Genomic DNA, 21,605 nt, shown 5'->3' with positions numbered 1-21,605 from the left:
TAGCAAATCACACAAATACGTGCAAAAATGCTTCTGGCAAAAAAATTGAATAACACAGACTTTTCAGAATAAAGGTCACTTTGAGTTGTGGAAAAGGGTGCGGAAAAGGTAATGGGATTGGAAAAAAAAAAACTTTTGAAATATTAAATATCATATATGTCCTTAGATAAAATATTAGCGTGAAAAATAGTAATTATTTGTAATAATTAAAAAATATAATAGATCCTTTCACATCCCATTTACACAAAATTTCCAGACGGGAGGCAATTCCCATTGCAATCCTCACTTTGAAAAGTTGTCATGGGCCCAAAAGTTTTGTCTAGACAATATTTGGTGCTTTTCACTATCTTAATTCTCCTTTTTAGAATATTCCACAACATTTCCAACTTATTTATTTTAGAAAAATTTAGAAAAAAGGACCTAAAGGAAATAATATTTATTGCGGAAGATCTTACAAATCTTAATTGCTTAAAAAGACCAAAAACCAAAATAAAAATATACTAACACTAAATTACCCTAACCAACTACCTTATACTCCCTCTAACCACATCTCAATTACTTGACAATTATTGGCTAAAAAATAGGGGAGCACTCCATTGTCGTCAATTTTCATTACCTTTTTTATTCAATCTATACATTATAAAAATTATACAAGATAATTATATTTAGTAATTTTCACTTACACTTGATCACTAAAATTTCATAGTTGGGGTTCTAAATTTTACTTTTTATAAAAGCTTAAATTTTTATATTAATTTAATTTTGTCTTTTCTATGACATTAAATTAGAAGCAATGAAATTAATGTAGATATCATTTTTTTAAAAAAAGTAAATTATATTAAATTAATTTAAAATTTGCATAAAAATTTATGAATGTTGAAATATGTTATGAAAAATAATTTTGATTTTGATTAAAATCATAAAATTAATTTGTTATTAATTTTTTTGTAAATGGTATAATATCTTTGTCAGTCTATATATTTTTATCAACATTTTCACTCATTACTACATTTGGCTATTTTTTTAGAAGTTACTTAATCTCACTGGGAGCTACATGTTTGGATGTGGATGTCTCAGTCATAGATTTCAGTAGGACTGCCCGTGGAGGGATCTTAAGAGACGAAAGAGGAAAGTAGATCATAGGATTCCAAAAAAGTCTTGGCTTCTACCCTATCATGATAGCCGAAGTACTGGCAACCAAAACAGGATTGGAGGCCTATCAATCCCTTGGCCTGAAACATATCCAAATTTGCTCTAATTCGTCAGAAGCAATAACCATCTTGCTTAGAGATAGTGGCGAGAATCACCCATATGGGCAGATTATTGAAGAGACAAGACGATTGTTATATGAGGATTGGGATATTGAGCTGGCTCATGCTAATGGGGAAGCTTTGAAGCGTGGTGATGGCTTAGCACGACATGCACATGCAGATGACATGCAAATGAACTTATTGCGGCAAGTGGTCCACTACTGCAAACTTGTTATTTGCAGAGACGCACAGGAAGCTGAGGGGTTTGATCCTTGATGCTAGAGTTTCTTTTTTAATGTTGGTCATTTTGATGTCTGTTCCTTTCAAGCGTTAAGCTTGCCACTTGTAATACAAAAAAAAAAAACTTAATCTAATTTTTAAAAGTAATTGAACATATAATTTTTTCATTATATTAAATTTAATAGGATGAACTTTTATGAGAGAAAAGAGACGGAGATGAACAATTTTCCCTCACTTCAGTGATGAAGAAAACTTCTTTTTGGTTAAAAATTTTGGTTGCTTTTTTTTTCTGATAAAGAAAAACATGGTAGATATTAATAACAACTGTAAAACATTTTAAAGTGGGGACAGAATAAATGTAGGTGATTTAATAGGTGTAATTTGGTATTTTAATATTTTTATTTTTATTTTTCCCCTTTCTAAATAATTATAATTTTAAAGATCCTTTGCAATAAATCCTTTACAATAAATATATTTTTTTTTGTCCTTCTCTCTAATTTTCCCTTTAATTTATTAATGGGACCGTAGGTGCACAACATCATGCTCTCCATATGTAAGGGATTGAGTTAAAAATGTGTCTAAAATTCAAGCACTAAGGTGTACCATCCAACCCAGTCATAATTGAGACAAAATGCTCTCAACCTAATAAGTCTCAGTCACAAGTCCAAAATGATCATCTGGGGATATCCTAAAATACTCCTAAATATAAGTGAGTTACAAGTTGAAAATATTGAAAAATCAAAATATTAATTTTCTTATACTTCAAATTAATGAAAATAATTGAAAGGAATAGTAAATTTAATATTCACATACAATATATTCTTAATATGTACTTTTTAACTAAGGTGTTTATATTTTCTTGTGTATGGGTGATAAATCTTATAGTATCTGCCTTTGCAGTTTATTCAAGTTTTAATAAATAAAATTTACTTAATAAATCTTCATAAATACTTGTAGTATAACTGATTTTCAATTAAAAAAAAATTTGCATATTCTTTCTGTTAGATATGATTAGTTTTGATGATGTCAAATAATAGAGCAAAAAGTTTGCATAAATTATTTGTCTGATACTTTGATTAACTACCGTACTTAATATCTTGTGTAGTTTCTTTACGAAAAGAAACGAGTTATTATGTTAAACTTTGAGTTATGAAAAATGATCAAGAGGAAGAAGAAGAAGAGAGATTGAGAAAAGAAAAACTTACAAGATTAAATGAAAATATCAAGATTCAAATTCATAGATTTGATATTAGAAGTTGCTATGCTCAATTAGAAGTTTGTATAGCTCAATCGGAAGCTAAAATGCACAAACCGGAAGTTATATCATCATATATTAAGTCACCCTTCATATAAACATTGAAAATAAGCTTCAGAGGTGATTTTAATGGGCATTTATCGATCAATTGATTGAGTAGATACTTATCGATCAATTTATAGATAAAACACATACTCTGTTATACTCTGTTCTTCGTTTAGCTCTGACATAGGTTTGGTATTTCTCTAATATCTCTTAAACCACAAATCCGTTTGAGGTGAAACTTAATTCATATGAAACTAGACTCAGAACACGGTTCATGGACACCAAAATCAACTTCAAAGAGTTTCATTTGAGGGAGATATGCTATTCAAAAAATTACAGTTAGGTTTAACGTCTTTATTCTGACCTTCAGTCATTGTGATGAAGATAACTTTGTAACCACAACAAATTTTGAGGTGGTTCTTGTTGCATTAGAAAATAGAAAAATTTGGAGTTGAATTGGAAGATTTATAACCACTCAAAGTTGACCTTCGTTTTGCTTGAATCAGAATTCGAATTTATTGAGGCAAATACTAAAAGTTCTACATTGATTGATTAAGCTCTCGAGCAACATCCTGCTCAAACATGTTATTGAGTAAAAAGCACTAGAAGAAATGAGGAAATGAAATGCCATTATCAGATGTTACTCGAGCCTGATCAAACAACTACATACTCGATCACTTTATCGAGTTCCTGGAAATAATTGATCACTTAATTGATTATTGGTTGATCGATAAACTGTCAGGAAAAAGGTTGAACTTCCTCACTCATAACATAAGATTTATCGATCACCTGATCGATAAATAGGTCATCGATAAGAAGACAGATAAATGGTAAAACTCTTCCACTTAAGTTATATTCTATTTCTTTCATCATTTATCGATCACTTTATCGATAAGATATTTATCGATAACCTGATCGAACATTGTTTAATAACCTACTCAGTTTGTTTTTGTTCAAGGTTGTAATTTGGTTGTTTTATCGATCACTTGACCGATCCGGGATTTATCGATCAAATGATCGATTATCATTGTTTCACTGAGTTACTTTTTAAGCTGTATTTTTCTATCACTTGATCGATAATCTAATTATCGATAAATTGATCGATCACCCAATCTTCTGAAACTTCTGTTTTCACATAACGTGATCGATCAAGGTTTTTCCTAGTATTTCTGAAATAAGTTTTCAACAGTATTTTATCAATCACTTAATTGATTAAGGTTTAATCGATCACTTACTCGATCATCTTATATTCGGTAACTTCACTGTGAAAATCTTTGTTAAACCTTTTTATCAATCACTTTTTCCTATCAACCATTTATCAATAAAGTATTCGATCGACACACTTTGAAAATATATTTCTGTTATACTTAGCTTTATCGATAACTTGATCGATTAAACAGTTTTCGATCACTTGTTTGATCATTATACCAATTCATTTCATAATAGCTTTTCACGATGATTTCGAAATCTTTTATCTTTTTATCTTTAAAATTTTCTCAGTCTTCCTTTTACATATAACTCTCTCTTGAAAGGATACGAAGGCAAATGTAACTTGAAAAAGATTATCCTTGCATAATCCATTTAAAGCTCACTGCATTCATGCTTCATCCTCTATCTATCATTTGTTCGACCATCATATAATCCATAATCTATTTGATAATTGCATATACCTGCTATATCTTTTCTTCATATAATTAATCGATAACTTGATCGATCAAAGCTTTATCGATCAAGACATCGAACAAGTAAGTTCATCTTACTTTCTGAATATCTGAATATCTGATGATTGATTCCATATTTTCCAACTTATTGTTTCTAAGATTATCAAATACTTATCACTTGATTTGAGGAAAATTATTTTAGGTAAAGAGCCGCAACGAATTTATGATGTGAAGAATCGACTTTCATTAGAAGCTTCCAACAGCTAGTTTCAACGGTCATATTCTTCAAGCCAAAGGGAAGAAAGTCCTCAACGGTCAAGTACCCAATATCATCTATAAATAGAAGAGCATTCAAAACAAAACAAATGAGAGAAGAGTCTGAGCTTACAACATCAGATGCTAAAATGCCGAATCAACATATTCTCATTTAGAGCTCCGAGTGAAAACTCCCTTTCTCTGTACTTCATAGACCAAAACGTATGTATTCGTAAAATAGAGAGGAGAGTTTCCCAAATGTGCTTAAGATTCACCTATCACTTCTTTGAGAGAAGAAATATCCAATCCTCATTATCATTATCAGATTGTATCCTTACGGTGTGTAAGGGGGAGTGTTTACCTCAGTGTGAGATTGCTGTTAACTAAACTAGTTAGTCTAAGAATTGTAAGTGGTGTCACAAGTGCCCAGATCAAACTTGTGGTTGTAGTGGTTCTCAAGTACCAGTGTTAAACTTAAGGGAGATAGTGGATTGAAAATCTCAGGGGGAGCCTAGGGACTGGACGTAGGTCAGTGAGAACCGAACCAGGACAAATCACAGTTTGCATCTTCTCTTCCCTTACCTCTTTATATTTCCAGCTAAACCATTTTACTATTGCGATTATGCTTATGTCAATTCATTACTTTTATGCTCAGAATTTCTTATGAATTTTATTACATTGCGAAAAGGTTTTTAATTTTAATTAACACCCAATTCACCCCCTATTGGGTAATCAGCTATTCTTACACTTTCTTATAATAAACTCTTTCAAATTTCATTAAAAATGAGTGAATATGTAGTACGAAGCTCTGATGATAACTACAAATGACTTCCCTTCACCTAATGTTTTTGTTGGATCCAAAGAGTTTCTCCGAACGCACTTGGGCCTTTATAGGATTTCCTACTGATAAATTATTCAAATTTTATTGAATAAAATTATTTAATAGTTTTTTGTTATTTAATGTTAGATTATTACAAATTTTGAGAAGTAGAAATGTAGTTGGCTTACTGGCTAACTTTTTCCACCTATTGTAGAGACATTGGTTAACTATATCTTCATATTAAAATGAGTCAACTGCACAAAAGTTGTTTTGAGGTTTTTTGGTCAACCCTCTTATTTTTCAAAAAGTCTTTTCAATATAAGAGAAAAATTTTCCACATTAGAAAAATAAAAGTTTCCTCATCCCATAATATTTTCACTATGGTATGAAGACCAAAGCTGCTAGTTCAGCCCGAAAATTGACAAACCAGTCAAGTAACTAGTGCAGTTAAGCATGTAGACCGGAATCAAATTGACTCGGGATGGGGTGCCCCGATGTAAGCCGGACCAAATCGGGAGCAACCCAGTTAACCCACGTGGTTTGGTGGGTCAACCTAATCAATCTTTTTTTTTAAATTAAAAAAAAAGTTATTTTGAGCCAAAACCTTTTTCTTTTTTTTTTTAAGCTACTGATAATATTAGTTTTGTGATTAATAGACTACAGGCAGGAATATTTTGTTATCCTATATCTTAGTTTGATATTTTGCTACGATTAATGTATAGTGATCTTTTTAATATGATAATATGATGTGAATTTGTCAAAGAGATTATAAAGAAGATCAGAAAGAAATTGTAAGAATGTGATTATTTTGTTTATAATTTAAGGTAATGAACTAATATTTAGTCCTTAGATGGTATGATAAAAATTTCAATTATTTTTCAATTTTTTATTTCTCACCTGTTTAACCTTGAATTAACTCTAGTCTAACCCATTAATACTTGACCTTTTACCTCAAATGATCTAGTTTTCACTACCTTGATTTTCACTTCAGGTAAAACAAATATATATATAAGTTTTTATTTTGAACTAAGATACTTTAAAAATATTCACAACAATGGTTTTAAAGGAATAGTATTTCGAAATATAATCAGAAAAATATTTTTACGTATATGCTCTCTCGTTCTTTCTTTTTTTCGGGCCAAAAATAATTTCTGCTGATAAATGCTTCATAATCCATTAGCTGTTATGTCAGATATAATTATTAACTAAAATCAAAATAGTATTCAATGCAAACAACAAGAATCATCGAATTTTCTTCTCCATTCCTCTTATGAGCAACTTCTTCCCCCAAAAAAAAAAGTAAAAGACTCTTCACCATGATGGTTACTTCAAATAAAATAAAATTTTTTTCTATCACTGCTATGGTAATTCCTCATCTCTTCTATCCTTTTTAAAATCTTCACTTTTTTGTAAATTTTTTTTTTATACCAATATCAATTGTTTTAGTATAAGACTTTCTCTAGCTTAATTTTGCTAAAATTACAAAAACCTCCCAAATATTTTCACAACCTTAATTGTAATAAATTTCCTAACATTTTTAATAATATTTTGATAACAATTCTAAAATCTTTTGTTTTAAGTACATGTATTTCTTTATTTGAAAGTAATCTTTTTTGAGGCATTGTTAAATACTAAATGTGGATACCTCTCCCAATAAAGATTTATTCAAATCTTAGTTTATCACATTCGTCCTTAAATTTCATTTTGGATTTTGACTGTAGTGTTCCTTCCCTCCCCCCGCGTGATAAGGAGTTCGCATTCGTATGCCATTTGGATTTACTGTTCAAGCAGAGTCATTAGATAGCAAACATACGTAATTTTAAACATATAAAAAAAATTAAGACCTTTATGAGATGCAATATAAATTCATGAATTATTTTGATAAAATGTCAGTTCAGAAATTAATTGCAGTTTTCAGTAAAATTAAGAGATAAAAATAATGAAGTTGACTATAACATGTTAAATATGAAAACAATAATTTTAAGTCAATAAACTAATTTAAGCTTTTAAATATATATTATTTTATCCAAATGAGATTGGATTAAAAAAAGGGTCAAAATAATGATGGAAAAGATCAACTTATCAATGAAAGAATCAATAAATAGAGGGATGTAATTTAAAAAACACACCTCACTTGCCACCCAATGAGGTTAGATATATTAATATTACTTCTTCATTCAAATTATAAAAAATAAACTGAAAGTTAGTAGATTGACCACCTTTGTCCAATGTCCTAATATGCCTTACGTCGACTTTTTAACTTACTTTTTTTATTTTACTTTATCTTTTTTTTTTTTTGCAAAAGCTATTATTCTCAACTGTAGCTTTGGCCAAGAAGCGACGAACAAATTGGAAATCCTTTCATCAATATAGCAATACATTATCAAACATATATATATATATATAGTACACATTCTTGCTAGAAAGCATAATCCTAACAAGGCTTATATTATTCAAGAGCCCAAGTGATTAACGATAAACAGAAGAAACAAAATACAAAATGCCTGTAATAATCCATAACTACAATCACACAACTCTTTTTTTCCCCCCTTCTCATCACCAACAATATCGAAGTTTGTACCACATGCAATCTATAAACCGAAAGTAAGTATACCTCCAGGATCTACTGTAGAGCAAAGGACCAACAACTATCCAAAATCCTGAAACAAATCCTAGAGACATGCTCACATAAAACCCATTGACCCCATTTCTCTTACCTTCTTTGTCATCAGGGTGGTTTGGGATATTCTGCAAATCATCGCAATTCTTTGGTAGCGGAGGACCACAGAGATTGTTGCCCGCAAAACTTGATGCTTCGAAGCTTTGCAATTGAGTGCCTGTTGGAATTTTCCCCATCAAATTGTTGGATGACAAGTTCAACTTGCTCAAAAAATTCAAATTGGACATGCTTGATGGGATTTTACCATAAAGCTGATTTTCTGAGAGATCCATTGACTCCAACCATTCCATGTTTCCAATATTTTGAGGAATCTTACCACTCAAAAGATTGTTTGACAAGTTCAGGAAATGCAACCCCTTGAGAGATGTAATTTCTCTTGGTATCTCCCCACATAATTTATTACCAGAGAGATCTATGCTTGTGATGAGGCCCAACAAAGTATATACATCATCTCTTCCTTTTAGCTCTAGAAGCACATCAGTTATAGATCGAGAAGTTCCATTCATTTCGCCATAGATGTGTGACTCTAGAGTGGTATTCTTTACTAGCATAACACTCAATTGATTGATGCATTTTGGTATTTGTCCCGTCAAGTTGTTCTGTGCAAGATCCAAGATATGTAGCAAATTCAAAGAGCATATTTGATTGGGAATCTTACCATTGAATTGGTTTGATCTGAGGAGAAAGATCTGCAAATTTAAGAGAATGTCTCCAACCTATGGTGGAATGATTCCTAAAAATTGATTCTCTCTAAGATCCAAAAATAACAATTTAGTACTATTCTTCAAACAAACAGGAAAATTTCCTGAAAGAGAGTTGTTACGGAGTTGCAATGAGTACAACCAAGGTAAGGATCCCAAGGATGTGGGCAAGTTCCCATTGAAATGGTTATTATCAAACTTGACGATCATTAGATTATTTGACCACATCTTCCAACAATCAGGTATTTCACCTGACAAATTATTTGATGCTAAATCGAGATATTCTAACATCATTGGCTCTCCTTTTTCCTGACATGAGAAGGAGGCTATGGATCCAGAAAACCAATTATTTGAGAGGTCTAAGTATTTCACAATTGGTGATATGTGTGGTAAAGGACCACTTAAGCGATTTGAGCTTAAATCAATGGTGTAGACATTGATGGGATTCTTCAATGCATAAGAAAGCTCTCCATGGATATCATTGTTAGAGAAATCAAAAGAAGAAGCATCGGGGAATGCACTCCACAGCCATGTGGGGATAGTATCAGAGATGTTGTTGTTAGGTATGGACAAATACTCAAGATGTTTCAGTGATCGAATCCATGATGGAAAGTGGGGACCTAAATGACATAAGGCTATGTGCAAGGAGATCAACTTTTGAAAAGATGGCTTCCAATTGGGACCTACTTTTAAAGTAAGTGTGTTTCTTGATGCGCCGAAATTATTTAATTTAGCGAAATTGGCGAGGTGATGTTCATTTACAATTCCATGGAAAAGATTATCACTGATATCAAGATATTCTAATTCAGAAAGTGATTGCAAAACATCAAAAGGATTCCCATCAAATTTATTTCCCAAAACTTGAAGATATTTCAAAGAGGTAAGATTTCTGAAAGATATAGGAATTGCACCTTGAATAGAACTGTGAGAGATAGAAAGGACACGGAGATTTTTGAAAATCCCAATTTGGGCTGTCAAATTACCATAAACTTTTGAACCACCAATTGACAAAACCTCGAGTGTGTGAGAAGCACAATTAGAGATTATTTCTATTAACCCAGAAACTTGTTGATTGAAGTTATTGTTACGGAGACAAACACTTCTTAAGTTACAGAGCTTGCTTAAAGAGTTTGGAAATGACCCTTCTAATTGATTGTATGTCAAAACAAGAGTAACCATAGAAGTCAAGTTTCCAATTGCATGTGAAATTGTTCCATGCAGATTGTTTTCAGAAAGATCAAGAAACTTGAGATTGTTCAAAGTATATAAGCAATCAGGGATAGAAGAATTAAACAAATTTTGAGACAAATCAAGATCTTCAATGAGAGAGAGGTTATGAATACCATTTGGGATGGATCCTTGCAAATAATTATATCTTAATTTAAGCGAAACCAAATTCTTTAGTCGAAAAATCCACTTTGGAATGGAAGGAGATCCAAAACCAAAAGAGAAGGAAAGGTCAAGGATTGTTAGAGATGAAAAGTTTATGGCAATGGCTGGATGGAAATTGTGATGAAGAGCACACCGTTGTAGGTGTAACTCTGTCAGTGAGGGAAGAGATTGCAAAACAGGCAACCAATCAAAGGCATTAGACAGATTAACAAAACTCAATTGAAGATATTGGAGTGAAGAAAGAGATGATATCCACTGAAGATTTTCTTCATACATTGATATCCCAGAAATAAATGATGTCCATTGAAGATTTTCTTCATACATTGAAAACCCATTCTTGTCATATTGATGACCACCAGAGAGACCAAGATAAAGTAGATTTGATAAATTACCAATTTGATGGGGAATCTTTCCAGTAAAATGATTACCTCCAAGGTCAAGATGGAGCAAACCAGAGAGATTTCCTATTTGGTGAGGAATGCTTCCACTGAATCCCACATATGAGAGGTTGAGATAGGTCAATCTCTTTATTGAGCAAAGGAAACTTGGAATTTGCAGGCCTCCAAAATTGTTGTTGCTTAAATCCAAGTGACTTAGTTCTTTCAACTGAAGTATCGAAGGATGTATTTCACCCCCAAACCATGATATCTCAGAAACATCAAAACCCCCAAGCCATGATATCTCAGAAACATCATAACCTCCATACAAGGAAGTAATTGAAGTTGAGAGGTGAAGTTCAAGAATGTGACCTGTTTCATGATTGCAAGAAACTGATGTCCAGTTGCAGCAATTTTTGTTATCATCAGACCAAGTGGCAAGCTTGTTTGAAGGATCATGAAGATGCTGCTTGAAATTAAGCAGGGCTTGTCGCTCACTAGGAATGCAAAGAACTTGATCAAATGCTTTGCATTTGCATAAGGGATTTAGTGATGAGGTGAGTGAGCAAATCAAAATGAACACAATGGTATTTTCACACAAACCCATGATTAGTTTCTCTACTAGAGCTGGCTTACAACTCTACACAAGATTACTGGTATTTATAGTGTTAGAAAGTGGGGGTCTAAGCAAAACTTTCACATAACAGCGAATGACTTCCTACAAAGCGTTCATTCTATAGGCGTCTTGGTCAATACACAATGACAGTGAGATGTGAAACTTGAGACAACTATGTATGTAAAAGGTATACATAATTCTTTATTATTTATGTAGAGTTATGGCCTAATAGGTCTCATAATTACCTTAAAAAAATCATGGATTTAAGTAATTTTAATTGTTATATTCGTCTCGAAATATGACTGTAAAAGTTATAAAACGTTATTGCTATCATTAGCAAATCACTTACATACATATAAATTGATGAAAATAATTTAAAGGAACAGCACAACTAATCTTGGTATACAATATATTCTTACATATGTACTTTTTTTTTTTATAAGTAAGGTGTTTATAACTTTTTATATATGTACGAGTGATACATCTTGAAGAATCTGCCTTTGACAATTGAATTAAGTGTTGATAAATAAATTTTAATTGATAAATGTTCATAAATATTATAATTGATTCTAATTAAAAAAAATATGTTCATATATTCTTTCTTATAATAAACTCTTTTTCAAATTTCATGAAAAATGAGTGAATATGCATGAAGTTTTCTATTGTCCCTTCCATGATAATTACAAATGACTCCCCTACCTAACTTGTTTGTTGGATCCAAAGAGTTTCTTATACAAGTGTTAGACTTCATAGAATTTCCTACAGACAAATTAGTCGAATTATCATGAATAAATTTACTCAATTAATAGTTATATTTATAATGTTAGATGCATGGTTACAAATTCTGGAAAGTAAAAACATAGTTGGCAAACTTTTTTCACACAAGTTAACCATACAAAACTTGTGTGGAGGGTTCTTGACTTATTATTATTTTTATTTTCCAAAGCTCTTTTCAAATTTAACAGAAAACTTTTTCACATTAAAAAAATAAAAGTTTCCTCATTGCACAATATTTTCATCCTGAACAAACCAAAAACGCATGTATAATCTTCTTCCTTTTCAACTAATTAAAATATTTTAAAAACAACAACAGAAATAATTTTAAATGAATATTATGTTTAAATATAATCATAAGAATATTTATATATATAATGTCTTATATGAATGTCAGGCAAATTAAATAGAAATTTTCTTCTACTATCACTATACGATGGGACAAATCGATTAGGACAGAAGAAGAATCATGGAATTTTCTTCTCCACTTCTCTCTTGCCAAATTTCTTTTCCAATTATGAACAAATTTTTCCACATAAGAAAAGTAAAAGATTCCTCACCCTAACGTTTACTTCAAATAGAATACAAAAAATTTTCTATCACTACTGTGACAATTGTTCATCTATTCTGTCCGTTTTAAAGTGGTCACCTTTTGTGAGTCTTCTTTAGTATTTGTCATCAAAGATGTGTGACTATCAACATCAATTTTTTCAGTATAACACTTGATCTATCTCAGTTTTGCTAAAATTACAAAAACCTTTCGAATATTTTTGCAACCTTAATTTTAATATATATTTTTAACATTTTATAATAATGTTTTGGTAACAAATTTTAAAAATATTTTTCTTAATTGAAGTTTATGTTAAAAACGTTTATATGACTATCTAAAAGGCCAAATTGAGAATAACTCTCTCAAAGATGTTATTCTTTTTATTCACATGAACTCAAATTAAATTCAACATCTCATATTTAAGCGTTCGAAACCTCTTTCACTAAGATCAATGCAGGTTGGTGTTTTATTCTCATAATCTAACAATCAATGCTTTCTTTGTCGTCAATTTAATGAATCTTAGACGGAAAACAGCATAATATTTAAATAAATATTTTAGTAAACTCTCTTTCCTTTATAATTTTGGTCGGATGAGCACCCATCCAATGTTTATTTTCTTTTGGCTTTAGTTTTATTTTACATAGCATTTCCCAATTTTGCCGTAGTAAAAAAGAATAAAGGAAAATGTAAAGCCCCAATGAAAAAGTGGGTATGGGACCTATAATGAAAAAATGGTTGATGAAGATAGAACCTGTAATAAAAAAGGTAGCACAAATTATTTTTCTTTTTAGAAAAAGCCAAGTGTGCAGAAAAACTCATTAACTTTTACATAAAATGCACCAAGCATCGTATGCTTTTTGGAGGTTCAAAAATGCATATAAAAATGCAAAATTAGAGTGAAAATGATACAACTACTAAAATAACATAAAATCCGTTTACTTTTTACAATGGGACACATGCTATTTAAAAAATATAAAATGTAAATTTACAAAAATACTTATAACTTTCTTTCAAAGTGCGCCAAATATCATATGTTTTTCAAATGTGCAAAAATAAATTGTACTGATCAATATTACTATGTTGATTTAGATCAAGTGCGCTGATCTACATAAATCTTTCCCAGTCGTTGAAAAAACTGGAAAAAAAAAACCACAAAAAATCCAGAAGCTTCAAATGGAGACAATAACACTTCAAATGGAGACAATAACATGAAGATAAGCCAATAGCTTCCTCTACTCTCTACCATGCCCTTAAAGAGGAAAACACAGAGGGTGATAAGGTGACGGGCAGAGGCAAACATTCTTGTATTACAGTACGAGGCAGCAGCAGAAGAAGAAGGGTGATGAAAGAAGGATGACGCAATAATGTTAGGAAATGGAGGGTGTCAGGTCCCACAAATTGCCAAACATGTTAAGTTGGCAGTCCAATAGTATGAGGAGCCATTTGACTTTAACCATGTACCGCCCTCACAAATCTCACCACTTTGACCAATCATCTTTCAGTCTACCTTGCTTGACTCACCAACCATCTTCAGCAGCAGTAGAGATGCATGAATCGACTCTGCCCATTATCTAGCAACTTGCACCCACCTTCTCTAACAATCATAACCATTAAGAAAACCACATACTTATTTGCACCAATTACATTACCCAAATGTCTCGTTTCAACATTATAATCCTTGCCTCTCTTCCTTCACCCACTAGGGGTAGAAATAGGCCAGGCGGCCTGTCAGGGGCCTGTGACCTGGCCTGTAAATAGCCTGGCTTGACCTGGCCTATTTAGATATCAAACCAGGCTCAGGCCTGTAAAATGGCCTGTTTACTTTGTCAGGCCAGGCTCAGGCCTGATAGTAAGCCTGTTAGGCCTGTCAGGCGGCCTGGGCCTTTTTTTTTTTTAGGTTAAAATTGTAAATTGATAGGAGGGAATCTGCTATTCTGATTAGTTAATTGAAAAAAATCCATCCACATAAACATGTTATCTAGAGCCTATTGCATGCTTCATTTCATTTTCATTCTCTTTAATAAAAATAATTGATGTATGTATAATGACACATATTTGAACAGAGAAAGAAAACATGAGTGCATTAAAAAAAAATAAAAGCATCATTCATTTATTTGATCCATTCTTTTCATATTAATCGTATATAGAATATATATATATATATATAGAATTGACCTATTATATTTTAGACCGTATATATGTGTGCTCAATCTAATTCTTATTATAATAGTTACTTAACTAATTTAAATAAATTATAATAACTGTAATATTTTTTTAAAAAAACAACCATGTGTAACAACATGATCAAATATCATTTTGTTAGTAAATTAGTTTGAATAAATGATAAATTTAAAATATAAAAGGGATTAAGGATGTTTCATATTTTAAATTAGATCTAGTCATCAACTAATTTTTATACTAGAGATGGGATGAAGTGATATTTTTATAACAGAGTGAAATTATGTTTTCTAATAATTTTTCATATTAGATTTTTTTTTGGCATAAGGGGACATGTTTTACAAATTGTGTTAATTTGATAATTTCATATTTTGTTTGTATTTTAGATCAATTAGGTTGAATTATTGTAATTTTAAATTGATTTATGTGTGTTTAAAATTTGTTAAAAAAAACAGGCCTCTTAACAGACCACAGGCCAGGCCAGGCCTGATTATAGGCTAGGCTTAGGCTGATTAAAAGGCCTTTCACAGGCCGTAGGCCAGGCTCAGGCCAACAGGCCAGGCCTGTTAAGGGTGAGGCCTAGCCTGGCCTGGCCTGTTTCCACCCCTATCACCCACATTTAACGACTCCAACAAGTCCTCTTCCACCGTAAATCCATTATCTCCTTCTCTGTTCATACCTTCCAAGACTAATCAAAAACTATATTTATTGCATATCAAACTCTTGTCTCTGGTTTATACTTACTACCTCTAGTTTTTTATATAAGAGTTAGTTTGACTTTTAATTTGGTCTTATCTCTCATATTTGATCTTTTTTTTTTCAAAGTAGTCCTTGTAGTAATTGAAAATGTTAAGGATTTAAATAGTAGTTTTAGCAAACACATATGATTAATATAGGTATTTTAAGGAAGACAACACATACGTATTACAAATAACTTACTTAAGAAACTTTTTTAATTAATTCAAATTAATCAACTAGATCTTATATTAAGGATTGGAGGTTGTATTAATTATTATCTCTTTTGTTTTCTCCCTCTTCTTGCATTTCATCAACCTGCATATTGTCACTTTTCATAAATGCTCAGAAAAAGATCTAAGTTGAGTTGGGCTGGCTACTCCATTGCCCAACAAAGGCCGAAAATGCACATAAAAATGCAAAATTAGAGTGAAAATTATACAACTACTAAAATAACATAAAGTTCGTTTACTTTTTATAGTGGGACACATGCTATTTAAAAAAATATAAAAGGAAAATTTACAAAAATACTTATAAACTTTTTTTCAAAGTGCGCCAAATATCATAGTTTTTTAAATGTGCAAAAATAAATTGCACTGATCAATATTACTATGTTGATTTAGATCAAGTGCGCTAATCTAGACAAATCTTTTCAAATCGTTGAAAAAACTGAAAAAAAGCATAAAAAATCCAGAAGCTTCAAATGGAGACAATAACTTGAAGATAAGCCAATTGGATTGAACTTTTAATTTCAACCCCCTAGTCGAACGGCAATTTTAGAAGCATGGTTGCAAATTCTGGAAATTAGGGACATAGTCGGCAAAATTTTTCCACATACCAGTGAACCATACGAAACTTGTGTGGAGGGTTTTCGACTCATTTCTCTTATTTTCAAAAGGTCTTTTCGAATCAACAAAAAAAAAATTGACATTTAAAAAAACAAAAGTTTCCTCATCTCACAATATTTTCACCCCAAATAAAACAAAAACGTATATATAATCCTTTTCCTTTTTAACTAATTGAAATTTTTTAAAAAATAACAACAGCAATATTTTTAAATATAATCATAAGAATATTTTTATATATATAATGTGTTATATGACTGTCAGGCAAATTAAATGGAAATTTTCTTCTCCAATCACTATACGATAGGACAAATCAATCAGGACAGAACAAGAATTATGGAATTTTCTTCTCCACTCCTCTCTTGCCAAATTCCTTTCCCATTTATGAACAAATTTTTCCACATAAGAAAAGCAAAAGATTCCTCACCGTAATGCTTACTTCAAATAAAATACAAAATTTTTCTATCACTACTGTGACAATTGTTCACCTTTTCTATCCGCTTTAAAGTGGTCACCTTTTGTGAGTCTTCTTTCTTAGTTGTCATCAAATGGTGTATGACTATCAACATCAATTTTTTCAGTATAACACTTGATATACTTCATTTTTGCTAAAATTAAAAAAAAAAACTTTCAAATATTTTCACAGCCTTAATTTTAATCTATGTTTTAGCAATTTTAATAATGTTTTGGTAAAAAATTCTAAAAATATTTTTCTTAATTGAAGTTTATGTTAAAAACGTTTAAAATGGTTGACTTTTTTCTTGCTATAGATAATTAATTTTTTTATATGAGTATTTAATAGGCCAAATTGAGAATAATTCTTCAAATGATGTTTTATACGAAACTTATGTGGAGGGTTTTCGACTCATTTCTCTTATTTTCAAAAGGTCTTTTCAAATCAACAGAAAATTTTTTGACATTTAAAAAAATAACAGTTTCCTCATCTCACAATATTTTCACCCCAAATAAAACAAAAACGTATATATAATCCTTTTCATTTTCAACTGATTAAAATTTTTTAAAAAATAACACCAGCAATATTTTTAAATATAGTTATAAGAACATTTTTTATATATATAATGTGTTATATGACTCTCAGGCAGATTAAATGAAAATTTTCTTCTCCAATCACTATACGATAGGACAAATCAATCAGGACAGAACAAGAATCATGGAATTTTCTTCTCCACTCCTCTCTTGCCAAATTCCTTTCCCATTTATGAACAAATTTTTCTACACAAGGAAAGCAAAAGATTCCTCACTGTAATGTTTACTTCAAATAAAATACAAAATTTTTCTATCACTGCTATGATAATCGTTCATCTTTTCTATCCGTTTTAAAGTGGTCACATTTTGTAAGTCTTCTTTCGTATTTGTCATCAAATGGTGTATGACTATCAACATCAATTTTTTCAATATAACACTTGATATACCTCAGTTTTGCTGAAATTACAAAAAAACTTTCAAATATTTTCACAGCCTTAATTTTAATCTATGTTTTAGTAGTTTTTACTAATGTTTTGGTAAAAAATTCTAAAAATATTTTTCTTAATTGAAGTTTATGTTAAAAACGTTCAAAATGATTAACTTTTTTCTTGCTATAGATAATTAATTTTTTATACGAGTATTTAATTGGCCAAATTGAGAATAACTCTTCAAATGATTTTTTTTTTGTTGGTAGTCACATTAATTCAAATCAAACTCTATTCCCTATGTTTAAGCGGTCAATTTTTTTTCACTAAAACTAGCACCGTAACTCCAACCCTAGTTGATGTTTAAAATGATTAGCTTATTCTCATAATCTAATAATCAATGCTATCTATGTCTCCAATTTTGTAAATTTTAAACAAAAAGCTGTTAGATATTATTAGTCTTGATGATGTCAAATGTCAGAACAAAAAGTTTGCAATAAATGTTTATCTCATGCAGGGCTGACAAGTAACTCGCAACCTGATCGCCTTGCTCGCAACCAGTAAAGATTGGGCCTGTAATTTGAGCCTGTCTGAAAAAGAAATAAACGGGTGGATTTCAATATTAAATGGGCCAGCTACAGGCATAGGAACGAGCTACCTGTACCCACCTGTTTAGCTTTTTTTTTAAATTAAAAAAATAAAAAAGATGGGAGACCTAGGATAGAAAGTGTCGCGCAACACACAGCCTTTAACACCCTCACTCAATGTCTTACCTTGGGCACTGCCTCCCAACTCTAACTCTCCACACTCTTGCCATCTCGCTTCTCACTCTTGCCTTCTAGCTCGGTGTCTCACATCCACAGTCTTGTTGCTTGCTCAATTGATCACTTAGTCCCAGTATGGGAGTAGCAACATCTGACAATAACTCCTCCCATCGCATCACCTCTCACTCTCAATCTTGTTGGCATCTCATGTCCTCCCTGTTAGTCTCCTTGTCTCACCTCTGAAGAAGAAGATGATTATGATGATGATTCAATGAATAATCCTTTAGATTTTTATATTTGTGGTTGTCTTATTTTAAGCTTGAACATTAAAATGATGATTTGTGATTTTGTGTACTATGGAGTATGGACTTTGATTAGTGATGGTTATTCTATTTTATGGTTTGATTTTTTGAATTTTGAACTCTTAATTTCAAGAATGAAAGACCTTGGCTTGAAATTTGATTAGTTAATGGTTATAATATTATTAACATATTATGTTATGATTGATTGATGGTTTAATTAGTTATTTATTTACTGCTTGCTTGAGTTATTTCTTGTCTTTAAGCTGAAAAGGTTTAGTAGGAATGAAAATATGAGATGATATTTCAATGTTTTCAAATTTAAATAGGTTTCAAAATTTTGTATCTTAAATGGGTTTCCCAGAACCTGCAAAAACCCGCCTAGTTAAAATAGCCGGTTTAACAACAAGCTTTAACGGGACATCTACAGGTATGGGCCAACCCATACCCATATAATCTTAAATGGGCAAGCCATGGATTAGGGGCCAGGTAGACCAACCAGCCTATTACTCTTCTCTAATCTCATGCTTTGACCAACTACCATACTTAATGTGGTTATCTTATATAATTTGTTCAACAAAAGAAAGGAGTTATCATGAGATTGATTCAAAAGAAGAAGAATAGAGATAGAAGAAATAAGAATTTGCAAGATTAAATGGGAATACCAAGATTTAAGTTCTCAGATTTGATATTGAAGGTTACTATGCTCAACAAGAAGTTGGAGTGGCCTGAATGAAATTTAAAGAGCCCAATTGGAATTATATCAATATAACTTGAGTCACCTTTTATCTAAGCTTGAATATAATCTTCAGAGATGATTTTCAAGTGTGTTTTTTGAGTTCATTATCGATAAACATATTTATCTATAACCTCTTCGAAAAATCAGTATGTTATGCTTTGTTCTTCATTCAGCTCTGACACATGTTCGGTATTTCTACAATATCTCCTAAACCATTAATCATTTGAGGTGAAACTTGATTAATATAAAACTAGACTTAGTATAAGGTTCATGGACACCAAGATCAACTCTAATGAGTTTCATATGAAGGAGATATGCTACTGAGGTTTCATGCCTTGTCACTGACCTTCAGTCACTTTGATGAAGATAACTTTGAAACTACAATGCATTTTGCAGTAGGACTTGTTGTGTTGGAAAGTTGACTCAGAGAGCTTTCTAGTGACAGGTCCTTTGTAACATTTGGAGTTGAATTGAAAGATTTAGAATCATTCAAAGTTGACCTTCATTTTTCCTACATCAAAATTTATCGATAAAATTATCAATAAGCTTTTCGACAATTCATTGTTTTTCAAGAGAAGAGTCATTTATCAATAAGTTTATTGATAACATAGTTTATCAATAATAACTTTGATAATTGTACTCAAATTTTGAAGCGTTTGATTATCTCTTTTAAAGCTAAATTTGCTTTTGGACACACACTAAAGGGGTTGAAAGAAAGTATGTTTCACCTCCTGTTCATCTTCCTCATCAATCACTCATCATGATTGGCCGCTTGCTCATCGCCTATCACCTTCGCTCTTCTAGCATTGTTAGGTACATTTCTCCTCCCTCTCTTCTCAATTTGAAAACTCATCTGGATAAGGGTGATTTTAGAAGGAGAACACTATTGATGCAATGCTAAAAAAGAACCTACAATTTTCAACCTGGGCGATTTCAAAAGGAGAAAGGGGTAGGTAAAATATTGGGGTGAATAAAATAATAGAGAAGAAAAGGGGAGATAAGGATTAGGGATCAAGGATGGATTTGAAGAGAAGTCTGATTTTGAATTTCTTATGCTTTACTTTTTTTTTATAGTTGGTGTAAATGAAGCTTCAATCTGATATAATGATTTGTACTTGAAAGTATTAATTTCTATCTTTGCTTCTTCTTTCCTAAATGTTGTTTAGATGGGCTTTTTTTTTTAATGAAACGTCCTAGTTTGTCCTAGTCTTGTCCCTGTCTCAATTAAGACTAGGAAACTTTCAAGATAGGATAGGATACAAGACAAAATTTTCATTTTATGAGAGTTTTCAAGATGGGACATGAGATGGGGGTATACCAGTTCCATCCTGTCCCGTGAACACCCCTCACCATGCATTTAAGTTGCTTTTTTTATCAACATTTTTAACACCTTTTGATTCTGATCCTTATACTTTTAACAAGTTTTGGTTTTGATCCCTATATTTTTAACTTGTTTTAATTTTGGTCTCTATATACTTAACGACATTAATGAAGGTCACACCATTAAACTCAATTTCATGTCCTTCTAAAATTATAGGCAGTAACATTTTGTATGACACCCCAACAACGCAACTTGGATACTTAGCGTCCAATCAATTACGCCATATAAGGGCTTAAGAACTTCGTCCCAAAGCTATGCAAAGCCCAAACAAAACCTTCTTAATACAATTGTTATCTCAAAGGATTAATTTCAAACGGTTACTCAGGCCGAAATATTTTATAAAATAAAATACAATTTTAATACCATAGCAATTAAACGTAAATGAACACAACTTGTGCTCAAGAAGCATAATAGAGCCTTCAAGATTGCCTCCTTTAGTGCATTCTCTTGACTTCTACTTGATCTCTAACCTAAAATGTTAAAATGATGGGCAAGCACTAATGGGTCGTTTAGTATACTCGAATTGATTTTGATGGAAATGAAAATGGACATAGATATGCACTACAAAAAAATAGGACATCAGTGATAGAATTTAGCAACAAAATTTTATTCCTTCATTAATCCATCACTAATCTG

The 21,605-nt window shown here is 31.3% G+C and overlaps 2 protein-coding genes across 2 annotated transcripts in view; both read right to left on the bottom strand.

Moving 5' to 3' along the window:
• The window catches only part of LOC114745652 (receptor-like protein EIX1), a 35,771-nt gene extending 24,483 nt beyond the window's left edge, over window positions 1-11,288 (bottom strand). Inside the window, exons 1-2 of the mRNA XM_028933814.1 lie at window positions 11,049-11,288; window positions 10,728-10,859 (exon numbers count right to left, since the gene is read on the bottom strand). Coding sequence (XP_028789647.1) covers window positions 10,728-10,859; window positions 11,049-11,283 — 367 coding nt within the window. The 5' untranslated portion in view covers window positions 11,284-11,288. The remainder of the gene's footprint in view (window positions 1-10,727; window positions 10,860-11,048) is intronic.
• On the bottom strand, window positions 7,891-8,939 carry LOC114745650 (receptor-like protein EIX2). Its single transcript, XM_028933812.1, has one exon. The coding sequence runs from the start codon at window positions 8,755-8,757 to the stop codon at window positions 8,083-8,085; it is 675 nt and encodes a 224-aa protein (XP_028789645.1). The 5' UTR covers window positions 8,758-8,939; the 3' UTR covers window positions 7,891-8,082.
• Window positions 11,289-21,605: the final 10,317 nt, after the last annotated feature.

This window comes from Neltuma alba, unplaced genomic scaffold (assembly GCF_004799145.2).
Source record: "Neltuma alba isolate B1F8T4 unplaced genomic scaffold, ASM479914v2 tig00004747_pilon, whole genome shotgun sequence".
NCBI classification, from domain to species: Eukaryota; Viridiplantae; Streptophyta; class Magnoliopsida; order Fabales; family Fabaceae; genus Neltuma; species Neltuma alba.
This window is presented reverse-complemented; position numbering and strand designations above follow the sequence as displayed.